Source organism: Anastrepha ludens, chromosome 5 (genome assembly GCF_028408465.1).
Source record: "Anastrepha ludens isolate Willacy chromosome 5, idAnaLude1.1, whole genome shotgun sequence".
Taxonomy (NCBI): Eukaryota; Metazoa; Arthropoda; class Insecta; order Diptera; family Tephritidae; genus Anastrepha; species Anastrepha ludens.
The window spans coordinates 95824949-95840850 of record NC_071501.1 but is presented as its reverse complement, the minus strand read 5'-3'; the positions used below and the strand labels follow the sequence as shown (position 1 = coordinate 95840850).

The window sequence follows — 15902 nt, the reverse complement described above, 5'->3', positions numbered from 1 at the left end:
TAAATTTATTGTAGTCCAAAATTTGATCTGGCTTGAATCCTTTCAATGGATCGGTGCTTTGACGGTAATGGGCAGTGGATAACATAATTACTGGCTTTTTCGGCTTTGCCATATACGAGCACAGAGCGATATTATTATTGTGATAACAAAATAAAGTGCTTTTAACATCACGCTTCGGGTTAAGCAATTCATGCGGAATGAAGGTCTTATTTTTTCTTACGGTACCGACGAAAGCCACTCTACGATCCATCAACATTTCTGCCAAGTTGTATGTTGAAAAAAAATTGTCAGCATAAACAGTCCTACCGCTGTCCATATAATTTTCCATCAATTTCATGACGACCCGTTCACCTTGATTCGTTTCTCGCTGGCCACCTGGTGGTTTTCCGGTATAAATTATACCTTTCAAAGGGTAGTTTGAAACAGAGTCATAAATCCACCACACTGTCATGCCATATTTTGCCGGCTTACTCGGAATATATTGGGTGAATTGAGTGCGCCCACGATATGGAAATAACTGTTCATCGACGGTTACATGACAATCCGGAGTGTATGCTTCCTCTAAATTGGCCATCAGCATGAGCCATACATCGTCCAGGGCAGCAGATTTTCTTTGCTTCAACCTCTCAGCACGAGTACCACTGTTATCGAAACGGATGAAAGTAGTTAAGCTCTTGAACCGATTCAATGACATAGTGGCCTTATAAATTGGCATATTGTAATTGGCCCACAATTCTTTCGCTGGCTGAGAATTCGAGTGGAATACACCAGCAATAAGTAGCATCCCAAAAAAAGCATACATTTCGTCTTCGTAAGTCATTACCCAAGAACGCTGTTTATTACTGGGATGCTTTTCATTCCATAGACGAAACGCTTCAACGGCTTTTCTGTTGGTTTCCCGCACAATGATACTTACGATTTCAGGAGACAGCAATTGTTTGAAAAGAGCTTTATGATTCGGTGACGCTCCTCGTAGTGGCCCTTTACGAGTAAAAGTTGTAACATTGTGCCAACGAGGCCTTCCAGGTGGTGGAGGACTTGAATTCCATATCTTACCATCTTTCAACCTGTATACAAGGCCCTGGGTAATAGATGTGCTGCATGATTCCATTGTGGTTGAAGCCTGAAGGGCGATAGCTTCTCTATACAAATCCTCAATATCATCATGGTTTTCATCCAGAACAGCCTCTAACTCGATTTCCTGTTCTATATCTGATGCTTCACCGAAGTCATCTTCATCTGGAAAATATTCATCATCTTCTACGTCGCCACTTGTTTCAAATGGATCGGACTCCTGTCCCATAATTTCTTCAATTTGTGCCTGAGGTCGCTGACGTTCTTCCGGGCTCACATTTGCTGCACTTAGCTTACGAAGCAAACGCGTCATCACATCAACTTCATCCATATTTACTTGTTCCATTTTATTGTATTTAAAAAAACACTTCCCACTAATTAAAAAACACGTGTTCACTTTAATTTTCAAATGCCAACCAAAAAGTTATTTCTGCCGCTTCTCCGCTAACAGTCTGCACAGACCCAAGTGAGCTTAATTAACGAAATTAGTTTAAAATTATTATTTTTACAACAAATATAGCAAAAATCTTAATTTTGCTACTTCATTGTGTTTAGCACACTACATTTTAGGAAGCCATGGACTAAGAAGCCTCAGATATTAAAAATAAAAGATCTACATACATTTAAAGATCGAATGGGTCTGGCCAGACCCATATGAACATCGGAGGGTTAATACTTTTCACGCTCGGTAAGCGTTAAACGATGCTCGGCTAAATGACAAATCTTACTGAATATTTTGACAACTGGATGTCATCGATACTTTGGAGGGCGGGTGCAAGCGGCTTAACAGTAACGTCATAAAGTCATTTGTTATGAAAACCCTGTCATTGCTGAATGATCACCCTATAGTAGCACCAATTTTTTTGAATCGAAAGCACAAAGTTTTTTATGAAAATCACCAAAAACCGCCCGTCCATCTCTGCGTAAAACGTAATTAAATGGCGCATTCGTCTAAAAAAATCAAAACGTGACATTGACAAAGGTTAACCTCCCTCCTATTTAGTTCAATAAAAGTGATGTCAATTAATAGAGTTTCACCTTCAAATCGGAATGATAGCTGTGATGGTAAGAGCTACTGAAGAATATAAATTAAAAATTATCGATGGTATTGAAAATTTAATTTTTGATTTGGTTCCAGTCATTGTATTTTAACTACAAAAATAAATCAAAAGATTTAATTTTCAGAAAGGGATTTTTTTTTCTCAATTCAAGTGTCAGCTGTCAAAAAACAAAAATTATTTTAAAAATTAAGTTCTATTTATGCTTAAAAAATAAAGAAATGATTGAAAATTTTAAAAGAACGAGTGACAAGTAAATTAAACTTGGTTTTTCGATAGAAACTTGAAATTTCAAAAAGTTCCAAAATGTCGTTTTTCAAAAAATAACAAAACTTACCAACATTTTTCAACTTTTTCTAGTTGATAAATATAATAATAATATTTTGGAGTTAGATAAGTGTGTAACAACATATTATTTTGTCTGGTTCCTCAAGAAAAAGCTTTTTTTTTTTTTTTGGTGGTGAGGTTGGGTTAGAAATGCCTTCGCACCATATAGTAACCGTCGCTACTAAGTGTGTGGTGATTCCACTAAAAATATCCCTACTATTCTCTTGGAGTTTTCCCTCCACCCCGGGACTGCTTCCACATTGCTTCGAGGTAGAGGGCCAAGACGGCGTCCTAAGAAGGACACTTACTTATTCACCCTGCGTTCAGGGTCGCCTGTTTTGAGAAACCTATGCTCAATGCTCCTTCCACCTCTCACATTTAAAGAAGGTGTGCTCCGCATCATCATACTCAGTATCTCCATATATGCAGTTTGGTTGGCTCACTTTTCCCCATTCGCTACAAAAAAAATCAAGAAAAAGTTGGAATTTTGAAAAATTAATATTTTTTAACATTTTAAAATTAAGTTTGTTTTTTTCCAAAAAAATAAATAAAAAATACTGAAAACTAAATACATAAACTCTTTCAACCCCACCCAATGGATTAAATTTGGCGACAAAATATGACACTTATAGCCTAGACAGACGGCGGCGTTCATTGGGATTATCGGTGGAGTTAATCATGATTATTATTGTAGTGTGACAGACGGTTGTTACGCGGATAAGTGAATAGCTGATTTGATATTGGATAGTTTTGTCAGTAACAGATGGACAGTAAGCAACAAATACGGGTAAAAGCTGCTGTTATACTAAGGAATAATAATTTTTTTTTAAACATCTTAAATTGCAATTTCTCAAACTTTTCCGAAATGTCAAAACAATTAATGTGCAATAATTTCGAACGTGTTAGTGCAAACTAGCAGTCCTTCTTGTTCTTCTCTTTAAAAAAATTCCATTATTTTTAATTCACATTAGATATTTACCGTAATTTTTAGGCAATGTTGTCATGTTATGAGAATTAAGTCTGGTTGTAATCCGTCCCGGTTAACGCCACCGTCTGACTAGGCTATTAGGCTCTCTCTATCGATTAAGGGGTTATATACACTTGTAAGGCTGAAAAATCACCTTTTTTTAAGTATTTTTTACAAAGAATGATTTTATTAAACAAATATAATTTTTAATTATTCAAATAATGTGTACTTTAAAGTTAATTATAGCACGTAAAGTTAGTAAAAATAGTGAAGTGTACGGCTCCTGCAGATGATCTCCTAAGCGTCCTCCAAAAAAAAGTGTTCGGCGGTGGACAAAATATCTCCGGTTTGGATTGTCTGAAATTGAAAAACCAATTAGGTTCTTTTGTATTAAGCTAAGTATTAATCGAAGGAATAGTCAACATTTTTATTTTTGATAAAATGGTAGCTATAGGAAAAAATGGGATTTTCTACAAAAAATTTCGCGAAAAATTGCCTAAAAAAATAGAAAAAATCATCAGACTTCTTATTCCTTCGATTAATACCTGGAGAATATATCTGAGAAGGTTGTGTTAAAATTTCAAGACGATCGGTTCGGTCGTTTTTTGAGAAAAACGCGTTTAAAATTTGAAAAGCACTTCACATAGGGTAAAAATTCTCTGAAACACCTTTTCAAATTTGCGTGTAACTTCGAAAATATTCACCGCAACGATAATCAATTTTCCGTGTGCATTCTTAAATATATGTACATTAAGAAAATGAAATAAAAACAAAATCGCTTTTTTGAAAATTCTAACTGTAAGCTGTTGAAATAAAAAATTGCCAAATTTTAAGCCGGGGTAAATTTTTCAAAAATACGAGGGGTGCCTTGTATGTGTCGGATTTGGCAACCCTGGTGTTGCAATCTGGCAACTGACAGCTGTATCGCAAAGTTTGACATTTTTTTGGCTTTTACGTAGTCAGAACGTTTTGAAATACCAGCGCTATTTGTGTTGTTTACAGTAACTTAAAAGATTCATCTCGGTCCAAAAATGGAATTAAATCGTGAACATTTTCGTGCGATTATTTTTTACAACTTTCGACGTGGATTAACTCAGCAACATTGCATGGATGAACTTAATTAATTTTTTGGCGATGAAGCTCCATCAAGGACCAGTGTTTATCGATGATATGGTGAATTCAATCGTGGTCGTAGTTCACTCCAAGACGAATTTCGTGAAGGTCGTCCAAAATCAGTTGTTGTTCCGAAAACCATTGATGCTGTGCGCGAACTGATATTGCAAGATCGTCATGTGACCTATCGTGAGATTGAGACAATCTTAGGCATTAGTGGGACCAGCATACATTCAATATTGCATAAACATTTGACTGTCAAAAAAATTTGTTCGCGTTGGATTCCACACAATTTGTCAATCGCTCAAAAAAAAAAAATGTGTCGATTGGTCGAAGGAAATGCTCAAAAAATACGATCGCGGGGCTTCGAAACACGTCTATGACATCGTGACAGGTGATGAATCATGGATTTACGCGTATGAGCCTGAAAGTAAACAGCAGTCGACTGTATGGGTGTTTCAAGATGAGCCAAATCCAACAAAAGTCGTTCGCGCACGAGGCACTTCCAAGCAAATGGGCGCCTGTTTTTTCGGAAAAACTGGACATGTCGGAACCGTACCACTAGAACAACGCAGAACTGTAAATTCTGAGTGGTACACAACCATTTGTTTGCCAGTTGTCTTCCAAGAAATTAGGAAAACCAATCGCCAAAAACGGATCACTCTTCACCAGGACAATGCGAGCTCTCATACATCGGCTCAAACAACTGCATTTTTAAGCACCCAAAACATCGAATTAATGGGTCATCCGCCGTATAGTCCTGACTTGGCACCGAATGACTTCTTTTTATTCCCGTACATAAGAAACAAACTGAGAGGTCAACGTTTTTCGACACCTGAAGAAGCGGTTGCGGCATTCAGAATGCATGTTTTGGAGGTTCCTCATTCAGAGTGGCAAAAGTGCTTCGACAATTGGTTCAAACGCATGCAAAAATGTATAGATCTTCATGGAGAATATTTTGAAAGCAATAAAGTGATTTTCGATGATTAAAATTTGTTTTTGTTCTCTAATCCCGACATATAAAAGGCACCCCTCGTATTGATTGTAATATAAGTGAAAATATTTTTCGTGCATTTATGCAAAAAACGTCCAACTTTTTTATTTTCCCCAAAAGGGGAAACCGTTTATTTCTCAATGCATACTCACCTTCATTTTAAGGGTATTTTCCTTTCATATTAAATCACCATATTTCGAGGTCAACCACACCGGTTATGGTCGAAAGGCATGCCCAAAAAACAGTTTTTGTATTTAGCGGAGAAATAACTGTTTGAGTCATTGTATTACTTTGGGCAGGGGAAACCGTATGCTGCCATTGCATATGTATGTAGATATGTATGTGCATGCATACCTATGTTTTGGACAAGTACTATGTAGGCACATAATTGTGTAGTTTAAGTAGATACTTGTGTGGTGCTTTTATTATTACCGACTTGTTGATTTGTATCGCACTTTAAACTGTGGCATTTAGGGTGCCGGTTATCTTATATGCATGGCAGCGTGCGTGATGTCTTATCAAATCATTTGATTAATCATTTTTTGAATTTGATAAGGCACTAATCAATTGGTGATGTAGAAGTGGTTTTTCGCTTAAACCTTTGTGGTTTATAATTTCATAAGCCTTTCGGAAATATATCCCTAATAAAAATGGATTTACTTGTAGTGATAATATATTTTATAATATATACATATATATGCGATTTTAAAGTTAAGATTTATTTGCACGTATTTTATTGATTAAGATTGTCATACAAGTATGCTTCTGGAGGGGCAAGAGCGTACGTACGACTATTTGCTATGAACAGCTGAACTTTTTATTGACATTCATAAATACCTGTGGAAGTTTCCCGTTGATTATTAATGTCGTATTATTTATGTGCGTAAAAAATGTGTGAAGCCGGTGATGCCATGCTTTCTTGACTAACTGTTTACATAAGAGAATATTGATAAATAATATTTTCACGCCTTTTGAACTATTTTTTTCTTTTATCTCTTTTTGGATGCTGCATACATTATAGCAATGTATACAAAGTCGAAAATGTTTTATGTAAAAATCATGTGTACAGGGTGGCCCATTAAGCGTTTGGAATTTAAGTTTTAAATTGGCTATAAATAAATATTTTTTTTCCTTTTGGAAAGAGTAAACATGTATGACAATTTCATTTCATTAAACATGGGTGACAATTTCATTGAAAAGACTTCCATGGCTGGATTTACAATAGTGCATTCGACCAACCAAACTACTGCTACAACAACAACAACAACCAAACCATTTTCGTTCTCACAGTTGGTTCCCCATAACAGGAATGACCCGGCTTTACATCCGGCCAAGGACGATCACTTCAGTAGCATTCTCCGTCTATGTTTGGGGAATGTTTATGCTGCCCCAACAACAAGAACAATCAAACCATTTTTTCTGCACATTTTCGCGAGTTTCCTCTTATCTCACCTTTGACAACTTGGATTTTATTACTTGAATCGTCACTGGATTGTTGGAGGAACGTTTTTATTCTTAACGTCTCCACACAAAAAATTGTCTAATGGAGTCAAATAGCTGCTTCTAGGCGTCTACTTTACATCACCCTTTCGGCTAATTACTAGAGTTTAATATTTCCCCATTTTGTTGAAGGGAAGAGCGACCCAATTTGTAAATTTATAATCATAAAAAAATTTCTGACAAACCACGGATGTTATTTTAACTGTCGAACTTAAAAAAATCGTTAGTTCAAACTCCCAGCGCGAGATGGGCCACCGTGTCCATATAGAAGAACTGGAGAAACCACCTCTAGGGTGCTCTACGCAGTTATGTACTTGATCGGTCATATTGTTTTTTTCTTTTCAATTTATTAAGAACATCCTTAGAAGCGACAGATTGTCTGTATGGCTTCGAGCGCACTCGAGCTTACCGCAAATCCTTGAATAAATGTTATATTTTACCTCTATTAATTGGCTGATTTTTTAATTACGGCTGGCTCCATCTGGAATATATTGCAGTAATCCGGAAGCGTTAATTTAAGTTTAATTGGATCAATGCGTGAAGAAGTAGTACTGAAAATGGTCCTCTTAGAGAATACGTAGACACTTTTACCTACATACCTTGCCATTCAGAGTCTATGAATTTAGTATAGATTGAGGCCTGCTAAGGGCCATACCGCCCTAAAAATTAGATTGACTTTCATGTAAAATTAGAATTGAAGACACAACATCTTTCGCAATACCAGCCGATAAGCCGCGTAAAAGTCCTTGTGGGATGCACCAACAGCTATAAGTGCGTGTTTTATGATAAATAGTAAAAGATTGTATCTAAGATAAAAATATATTGATAAATATTCTCGTCATGTCTTGCTTAACGCAAATTTAAAATAAAATAAAATCATAAAAACGTTTGAATACCAATAGCGGTGGCTTACAAAAGTTGTTAGTAGTTAGCTGCACATGACGAGATAAACCGCTGTCGCCATAATTTTTTATTCATATTCACATATTTTTGCATTTAAAGCCGCGTTGAAATATTAAAAGTGAAATTTTTATAATCAATAACAAGAAATTAATCTCCAACAGCAGTAATTCACGCTTGAATTGGCTGCGCCTGCGTAAAGTGACAAGATACACTGCAGCTAAGTGATTGAAGCAACCAGATCAGATGAAGCGGATCAGTTGGGGCAATGCAGTGCATGCATACATATTTTTTTCGATTACTAACCACGTACATACATGCGAGTACATGCACGTAATACATGAAGGTGAAAGCTTTTAAATAAATTCATAATAAAAAGCCGGTGCAAATAGCAAAAATTGCATTGTTGTTGGGTTGGGCAAGAGTCAACAAGATGGTTAGAGTACTTACATATTTACATATGGTAACTAAATACATATAGACAAATTCATACGCTTTTGTATGTTAGCAAATCAACAGAGCAAGGAATGAGTAACAAGCGATGTCGTCAAAACTACTAAAAATCGCCAATTAGCTACGATTGTACATATGAATGAATGTGTGTATGTATGAATTTATCTAACATATAATATTTATTTAGGTAGAAAAACAAATAGCTTTTCATTCAATGTAATTTCTGTGATTCATGTTCAAAAATCGTACACATGTATGTATAAACATACATACAAACATGCAGTTTTTGATACAAATTTTTGTTTTTGTAATTTACTATCTACTCATAAGCGTTGACTTTGAAATGATTTCTTGTCAAAGTCTTCACTAAATGCATACGCTGACTACCACATACATACATACCTACAATCGAACAGCTGCGCTCTACATACAAATAAACAGCCTAACCAAAAATATGTGGCCATAAATAAGAAATTGTTTACGCATCTGCATGTGTGTGCATGTTCCTAATCGCCGATTAAGCGATTCACGCAAACAATGTTTACCACATTACTCTATTTAATATACATACATCCGATTATTATGAGGTTCTACAAAAATTTTCTCTCACACATAAATCAATATTCAAATGTATAATTTTTGGCTCTCCTACACTCTCAATCAATAAACATTAACTACTTGTCTTTTTACCACACAGGTGGCTTGCACAAATTGGAAACGCGTACTAATGATCCTCACTGGAAAGTGGCAGAACGGCACCGATCCATTACAAATACCTGCCGCTTTGGCACATTCGTGGGGCATGTTCCAAAAGCTCCATACGCTCAGCGATGAGGAACGCGCTCAGGTGCTCTCCGAGTATACACGCTTCATATTGGTGCGCCATCCATTGGAACGTTTACTCTCCGCATATCGCAATAAGCTGGAGAGCGATTCGACGAGTGCACGCTACTTTCAGACGCGTTTTGGCCGGCAGATAGTGAAGGCATTCCGTGCTGGCGCCGATAATCATTCGCTTGTGCGCGGCGATGATGTGAGTTTTTCGGAATTCGTGCAATATTTGCTAACACCGGAGGTGAGCCGCACCAATCAGTCATATAATGAGCATTGGGAACCAATCTCGAATCTCTGCAATCCCTGTGTGATGAAGTACAATGTTATAGGTGAGCTTCGAAATTGATTACAATAGATCTGTTCATGGAGCAAATTACAAATTAGCAAGTTTTGGTGTTCATATTCGTATGTATATCCCAAAAACTTGCAAAATAGGGGAGAGTGAGAGAGTAAAATGACATTTCATTTTGAGAGGAAGTTGCAAGTTTTTACGGGATACATTTTTACTTGCAAGAATTTACGTTTTTGAATGTAAAAATGTCCTTTTTTAATTTAGCACGAAGTAGTTCAACTGCATTTTTTTTTTAATTTTTCTCGGCAGCAAATTAATCAGCTGTTCATAAAACTATCAAATTAAGTCTGTTCATAATGAAGCAAGTAGTTAATACAAATTGTTACAAATTATCACGTTTTGGTGTTCATGTACCCATAAAACTTGCGAAGTAGGGGAAATTGTGAGAGCAAAATGACATTTCATTTTGAGAGGAAGTTTATTAATTGGATACATTTTTAATTGCACGAATTTGCAAGTAAGAAAGACAGCTGATCGCAAATTAAAAATAAACACGAATTCAAATTTGTGAACTGCAATTGCTAATGGAATGTTGTTCATCTGACAGCGATGATGAAATAGAACAAACTTTTGTAAACAAAATGAAATCATGTAATTTCGAAGCTCGTTATTTTGTTGTTCTCGTTGTTGTTGTAGTAGCATAAACATTCCCCATGCATATACGGAGAATGCTGCTGAAGTGACAGTCCTTCGCCGGATATAAATCCGGGTCGTTCCGGTTATGTACAACCGACTGCCATGGGAACGCTCGTTAGTTTGCATTTTTTTTGCTTTATTTTTATTTTTTAATTTAATACGAGGTAGCTGAAATGAACAAATTTTTAATTTTTGCAATTTTGCCCCCCAGCAATTAATCAGCTGTTTTTAAACCAACAAATTCTTCCAGGTTTTGTGTTCATGTACTTTTTTTTATATTATTCTCGGAGCGAGAATTCTCCAAAATGAAGTTACTGGATAATTTTCACATGAACAGCCCTCATAACTACTTACTAATACTGTGAAACTTATTTAATTGCATTTTTTCTTTTAGGAAAATATGGCACCCTACTTGATGACTCGTCACTGGCATTACATTTAGCTGGCGCAGACAATCTTACATTCCCCACTGGTCACAAGCCATCCAACACGCGTGCACATTTGCGTTTATACTTTGATCCGTTGCCGATTAGTGCGATAAGACGACTGTATGAAATTTATATGGATGATTTTCGTCTATTCGAGTACGGATTGGAAGATGTGCTAGGCTTCGAGTTTGGCTGACACAATATACAGGCTCTACGTACATGTCATAGATAAATTTTAGAACATATCAAGTTACTGTAATGGATTTTTGCACCATATCAAGTAACGATTTCTTCAACAAGACGCTTTATTTTTAATTTAATGATATTTGTGATGTATGCATATTTTAATAATTGTTATTTTTTAAGATGTTTTTTGTGGCTTTGAATTAGAATTTAGACAATGCGAATTTTTTTTATATAAACACATACCGCGCGTTTGCTGGAAGAGTGTTGTAAGTGCGCTAATTATGCAGAAAAGGCCGTCAGTTCTTCTGGTATGCTGTGTAATAAATTCATAGCGGCATCTAATAGCAGTACATACATATCTCATTTGAGGAAAGTATGTGCCGTAGGTGTCTTTATTTTTTACTTAATGATTAATAGCAAATTAGAAATTACCATTTGGTTTTCTCGGTATTTTAGTTTTTGGAATCTAGCAAACGCGCGGTTTGCAGCCAGGTGCTGTTTAGTTGCATTTAGTCATAAGTATAAATTAGATGTACATATGTCAAATAAAACTAAGATTAAAATAAGCTTTACAATTTAGTAATAAGCATAATGAATGTACACATTTTTTGCTACATTCATACAAATTTTGTTAAATCAATATACTATATTTAAAAAGAATGCGCGGTGAAATTTATTATTAGTTTCTGTGCGGGTATAAATTCGAGTTTAAATTCTTTGAAACTTGGATTTTCAAGAATTTTTGAACGTGGTTCTGAATAATAAAGGGGTTTCCAAGAACAGGTGAATGGATAGCGCTATCGAGAGATGATTAGCGATTTTTTATAGCCGGAATTGATCTGGACAACATTTATTTTCAACAAGACGGCACAAGCAACGGAACCATTGATCTTTTACGGGAAAAGTTTCCGGACCGTGTTATCTCTCGAAGAGGTGATCACAATTGGCCACCGAGATCTTGTGACTTTTTTCTTTGGGGCCACGTGAAAGAGAAGAGTCTACGCCAACAGCCCAGGGTCGATTCAAGACCTCAAAGATGGAATTCGTGAGGCTTTCGAGGACATAGGGCAGCCTCTTTGCAATTCGGTTATGGAAAATTTCATGAAAAGGATATTTTCCTGTAAGCGTGGTCGTGGTGGTCATTTGCCTGATGTTATTTTCCACTATTAACTGCATACCTTCCTCTTTATAATGAAAAATACATCCGATCATTTATATTAAAAAATAACATCTTTATTTGAATATCAAAATAATACCTCTTATTCAAAACCCTATATTATCAATCTTAACAGTCGCGATATGAAATTATGCCACCCATTTGTTAACTCTCACAATGCAGTCGGTTCTACTTTCACTGTGGCAGTAGTCTCTAAAATTTTGTGTGGAATGTTGATTGCTGCTATCGCAAAATATGACTTCAACCTCTTGCCAGGAGATTGATTTCCAAAAGTCGGTGACTGTATATAAAACGAGCTCTTGCTTTAAATAGTTTCTATTAAAGCTTTTAGCAGAGTCAAATGCATAAAGTCACAATATAAAATGAATATAAATAAAATTAATAACATTTTAAAAAATTTTACTAATAAATACAGTTATATATTATTATGTATGTATTATACAATATATTTCAAAACAATCAGGAATTTGCAGTGCAAGAAGACATTTCTTACTTTCACATACAGTTTCACTGCGTTTATTCTGTTTCGCGCATACCTGATATCTTCCTTGAGGCTTTTGTTTACTTTGTATAGGAGGCATTTTTCTTGAGAAATGTCTCCACTCTTTTACTTACAAACATTATCGTGTGTTATCTAAAGAAATTTTTCCGAGTGTTGGGTATTGACAGTTATTAACATTTTCTAGAATTTATTTTGCAATCTAAAGTTACTATTTCTTGGAATTTGGAATTAGTTTTGCTTTTCGAAATTAACAACATGCTTTTTTACAGCTAATTCAGCCGGCGTGCATTGCATGTCACTGAAGAACTTCGGTCGGTATTTCGTGAATAACTTTAGTAATGTTGGCTTGCAATGCCTCTATCGAAGCTGGTTTATCCACAAAGTATTTACAGTTTACTTACCCCGCCAAATAAAAGGCCAAAGGTGTGATAACACACGATCTTGGTGGCTAATCCTCTGGGCCATGAAGAGATGTAAATTGCTCACCGAAACGACAACGCAGTCAATCCATTGATCCCACGCTCTATGGCAAGTAACGCCGGCGTCTTGTTGGAACAAAATGTTGTGGAGATCACGGGCTTCAATTTCCGGCATGAAAAAGTCGTTTATCATGGCGCAATAGCATTTCCCATTCACGGTTACATTGGCGCCAGCTTCGTCTTTGAAGAAACATGGGTCGATGACTTCTCCAGCCCATAGGCTGCGCCAAACGATTGTTTTCAATGGATGTAATGACTGTTCGTGAAAGGCTTCGGCTTGCTCGTCAGCCAAAATACGGCAATTTTGCTTATTGACGTAGCCATTAAGCCTAAAATGGGTCTCATCGCTATACCCCATAAGTTGGCCTGAACGCGTGATGGAAACTTTTCACAGAGCATCGGTTTTCGTAGTATAGTTGTACGATTTGTGGACGTTATTGAGACGTAAGTCTTTTCATAATGCAACCTCAATGAATACTGAAAAAAATTATGTATTTAGTTTGACAGTAAGCACGCGTGATCTTTAAAAAAACCCTAGTATACTTTTGGCTTCCATAAAACAAGCGATTCGTATGCTTAATGGAAATACGGAATACGTTTTCTATAGAACAAGTGCACGACCAAATATAAATTGAACTTATATTTTATATACAAATTAAATTCTGTGTTATGTATATAAATATTAAATAAGGTATAAAATATTTCAATTGTTAATATTTCTATTTCAATCTCATATCAATAACGAATTCGTTGTTTGGGCATTTTAATACTTTTTTTTCATTCATATCGGTCAACTACCTATACTATAAAAGTAAATGAATTTAAAGTGTTTTTTCTTTTCAAAGCATCACCTAAATGTACATAAATGCAATATTCAGAATAATAGAAAATTTTGGCATAGAAAACAAACAAAAAAAATTGGTATAGTTTTTTATAGTAAAATATCAACGGTTCTTTTTTACATTTTTATAATTTTCAATAATTTTCTTAAGATAAAATGTTTTGTGGAAAAAGTTATAATAGTTTTTTACATTTGTGAAAAACTCCCTCCCTTAGATTTTTTTTTTATCAATATTTATAAGCTAAAAAGTATGCGCACAAGACCTAAATAAAGGGCTGTGAATATACTACGCATTATATACGCACATATGTAGATATATGGAGAAGTACTACAACAACTAAAGTGTGCGTCCGTTTGCAATCGTTCCCACGACAGTCGATTCTACATAACCGGAACGACCCGGATTTATATCCGGCCAAGGACTGTCACTTCAGCAGCATTCCTCGTGTATGCACGGGGAATGTTTATGCTGATATAACAACAACAACCACCGTGGTCAATGACAGAAGCTGTACTTGATGTTTGCAGTCTATCGAAGAGTATGAAAGAATGTAAAATACTTTTTGGATATTCAGCTGGAATGCCAGTATAAGAAAACATTGACAGGCACGTCATTTATTTAAGGGCAATACATCTTCATATTCTTTAAAAGCAGCACCCCCTATTGGGTGCGAATAATTTGAGTTATTCTTGAGAAAGTGGCATAAATGCCTTCCGGATATTGTGACGGACTAAAATACTATCTACATCTATCGACACTCCTACAACTTCTTGGTGCGCTCCTTTAAATCAACTCGTGAAATAAATTCATTGCAGTAAATACCGTTAGTTTATTGGTACGGCAGCCATTTGCCGGTACAAACTTGCGCTATTTTGGTACAAAGAAACGGCTACCAAATGAATGTAAACAATCTCATATAACACCCCTCTTACTAGTGGTGACGAATCCTGGTATTTAAAACCTCAATAGGTCTCTATATATTGCATTTATAACTTACGCAACTACATATTGTACATACATACACGCACCCATGTGCGACATCGGCAATATTTCTTGCAAAAACTGGTTTCCTATGCCTTAATTAAATGTTGCTTTTTAAAATATGTACATACTTGCATATATTCTATGACATTGACAAATAAATGTATCTACATAAACATTATGCTAAATGCAAAACGCATTTAACTCTTCTGCGTAGTAAAGTCGCATTAATAGATATACATATGTATTTAGTTATTAATAGATCACGGGGCAAAGGTATTGCTGATAAATCATATCATAATTAGATTTGCTATTTATGCATTTCACCATTCTATTTATTTCAGTAACACGCATATTAACATCAACAAAAACGCATTTTCAGACTTAGTTATCGTATTAGTTTGCTCGATCTCTCCCACATTGATTCGATTACTCAGAGTAACGTTGCTTCATAACTCTGTATTTCTTTAGAGAATAGAGTGCCTCCACTTCTTTAGCCACATAACGTCCATGTGCTACTAAAGCCATAATCTTTTTCGGATCAGACTCATCCTTGTGCTTTAGAAAAGCATCTCGTATTTGTTGGCGGAATTTCTGTGGTCCATTTGGGCCAGGGTATTCCTTGCCCAAGAACTGCAGCTGCACATTTATAAGAGGAGAGTTGTTAACTCACACATATACGTAATACAAATTCTATTTCAAATTAATTACTTACATGCTTGTATAGTCCAATTACTTTCGATCTTAATTCAGATGACATTACCAGTGAAAAATTATGTTTGTTACCGAATATTTGATTTTATACAACCAATTCACATAAATATCTAGATCAAAAAATTGCAATTTGCAAACCAGAGCCAAGGCGAATTTATATTCGCTTTTGGTAGAGCGAATAGACAATGCATGCTGCCACACAACCTTAAAAAAGTTAAAATTTCAATCATTACCAGTGAAGTGTTTTGCTTTTTTAATATCACTTATTAAAAGTACTAAGTTTTCTTGCATCTGCCAATATTTTTAGCGTATTGAAATTCTTATGGGAATAACGTTAGGGCTAACTAGAAATGACTTGTTAAAACTTATTCAATTTATTTCGCTT

General features: G+C 35.6%; 2 protein-coding genes across 2 annotated transcripts in view; one reads left to right on the top strand and one right to left on the bottom strand.

Annotated features, from left to right (window-relative positions):
- Positions 1-11444, top strand: part of LOC128863074 (carbohydrate sulfotransferase 13) — a 33559-nt gene extending 22115 nt beyond the window's left edge. The window contains exons 2-3 of the mRNA XM_054101992.1: positions 9084-9549; positions 10603-11444. Of these exons, the coding sequence (XP_053957967.1) occupies positions 9084-9549; positions 10603-10832 (696 nt within the window). The 3' untranslated portion in view covers positions 10833-11444. The remainder of the gene's footprint in view (positions 1-9083; positions 9550-10602) is intronic.
- A 3657-nt stretch (positions 11445-15101) lies between these two features.
- On the bottom strand, positions 15102-15671 carry LOC128863253 (electron transfer flavoprotein regulatory factor 1). The gene is made up of 2 exons (XM_054102339.1): positions 15519-15671; positions 15102-15442 (listed from the first exon to the last, which is right to left on the bottom strand). Exons 1-2 carry the CDS (start codon positions 15561-15563, stop codon positions 15233-15235), a joined length of 255 nt encoding a protein of 84 aa, XP_053958314.1. The 5' UTR covers positions 15564-15671; the 3' UTR covers positions 15102-15232.
- Between the last annotated feature and the right edge of the window lie 231 nt (positions 15672-15902).

Excerpts from the sequence above, each read along its gene's own strand:
- LOC128863253 (XM_054102339.1), bottom strand. The coding sequence starts at position 15,563 with ATGTCATCTGAATTAAGATCGAAAGTAATTGGACTATACAAGCAT. Across the intron at positions 15,443-15,518 it reads TAATTGGACTATACAAGCAT|CTGCAGTTCTTGGGCAAGGA; the intron begins GTAAGTAATTAA and ends ATAAATGTGCAG.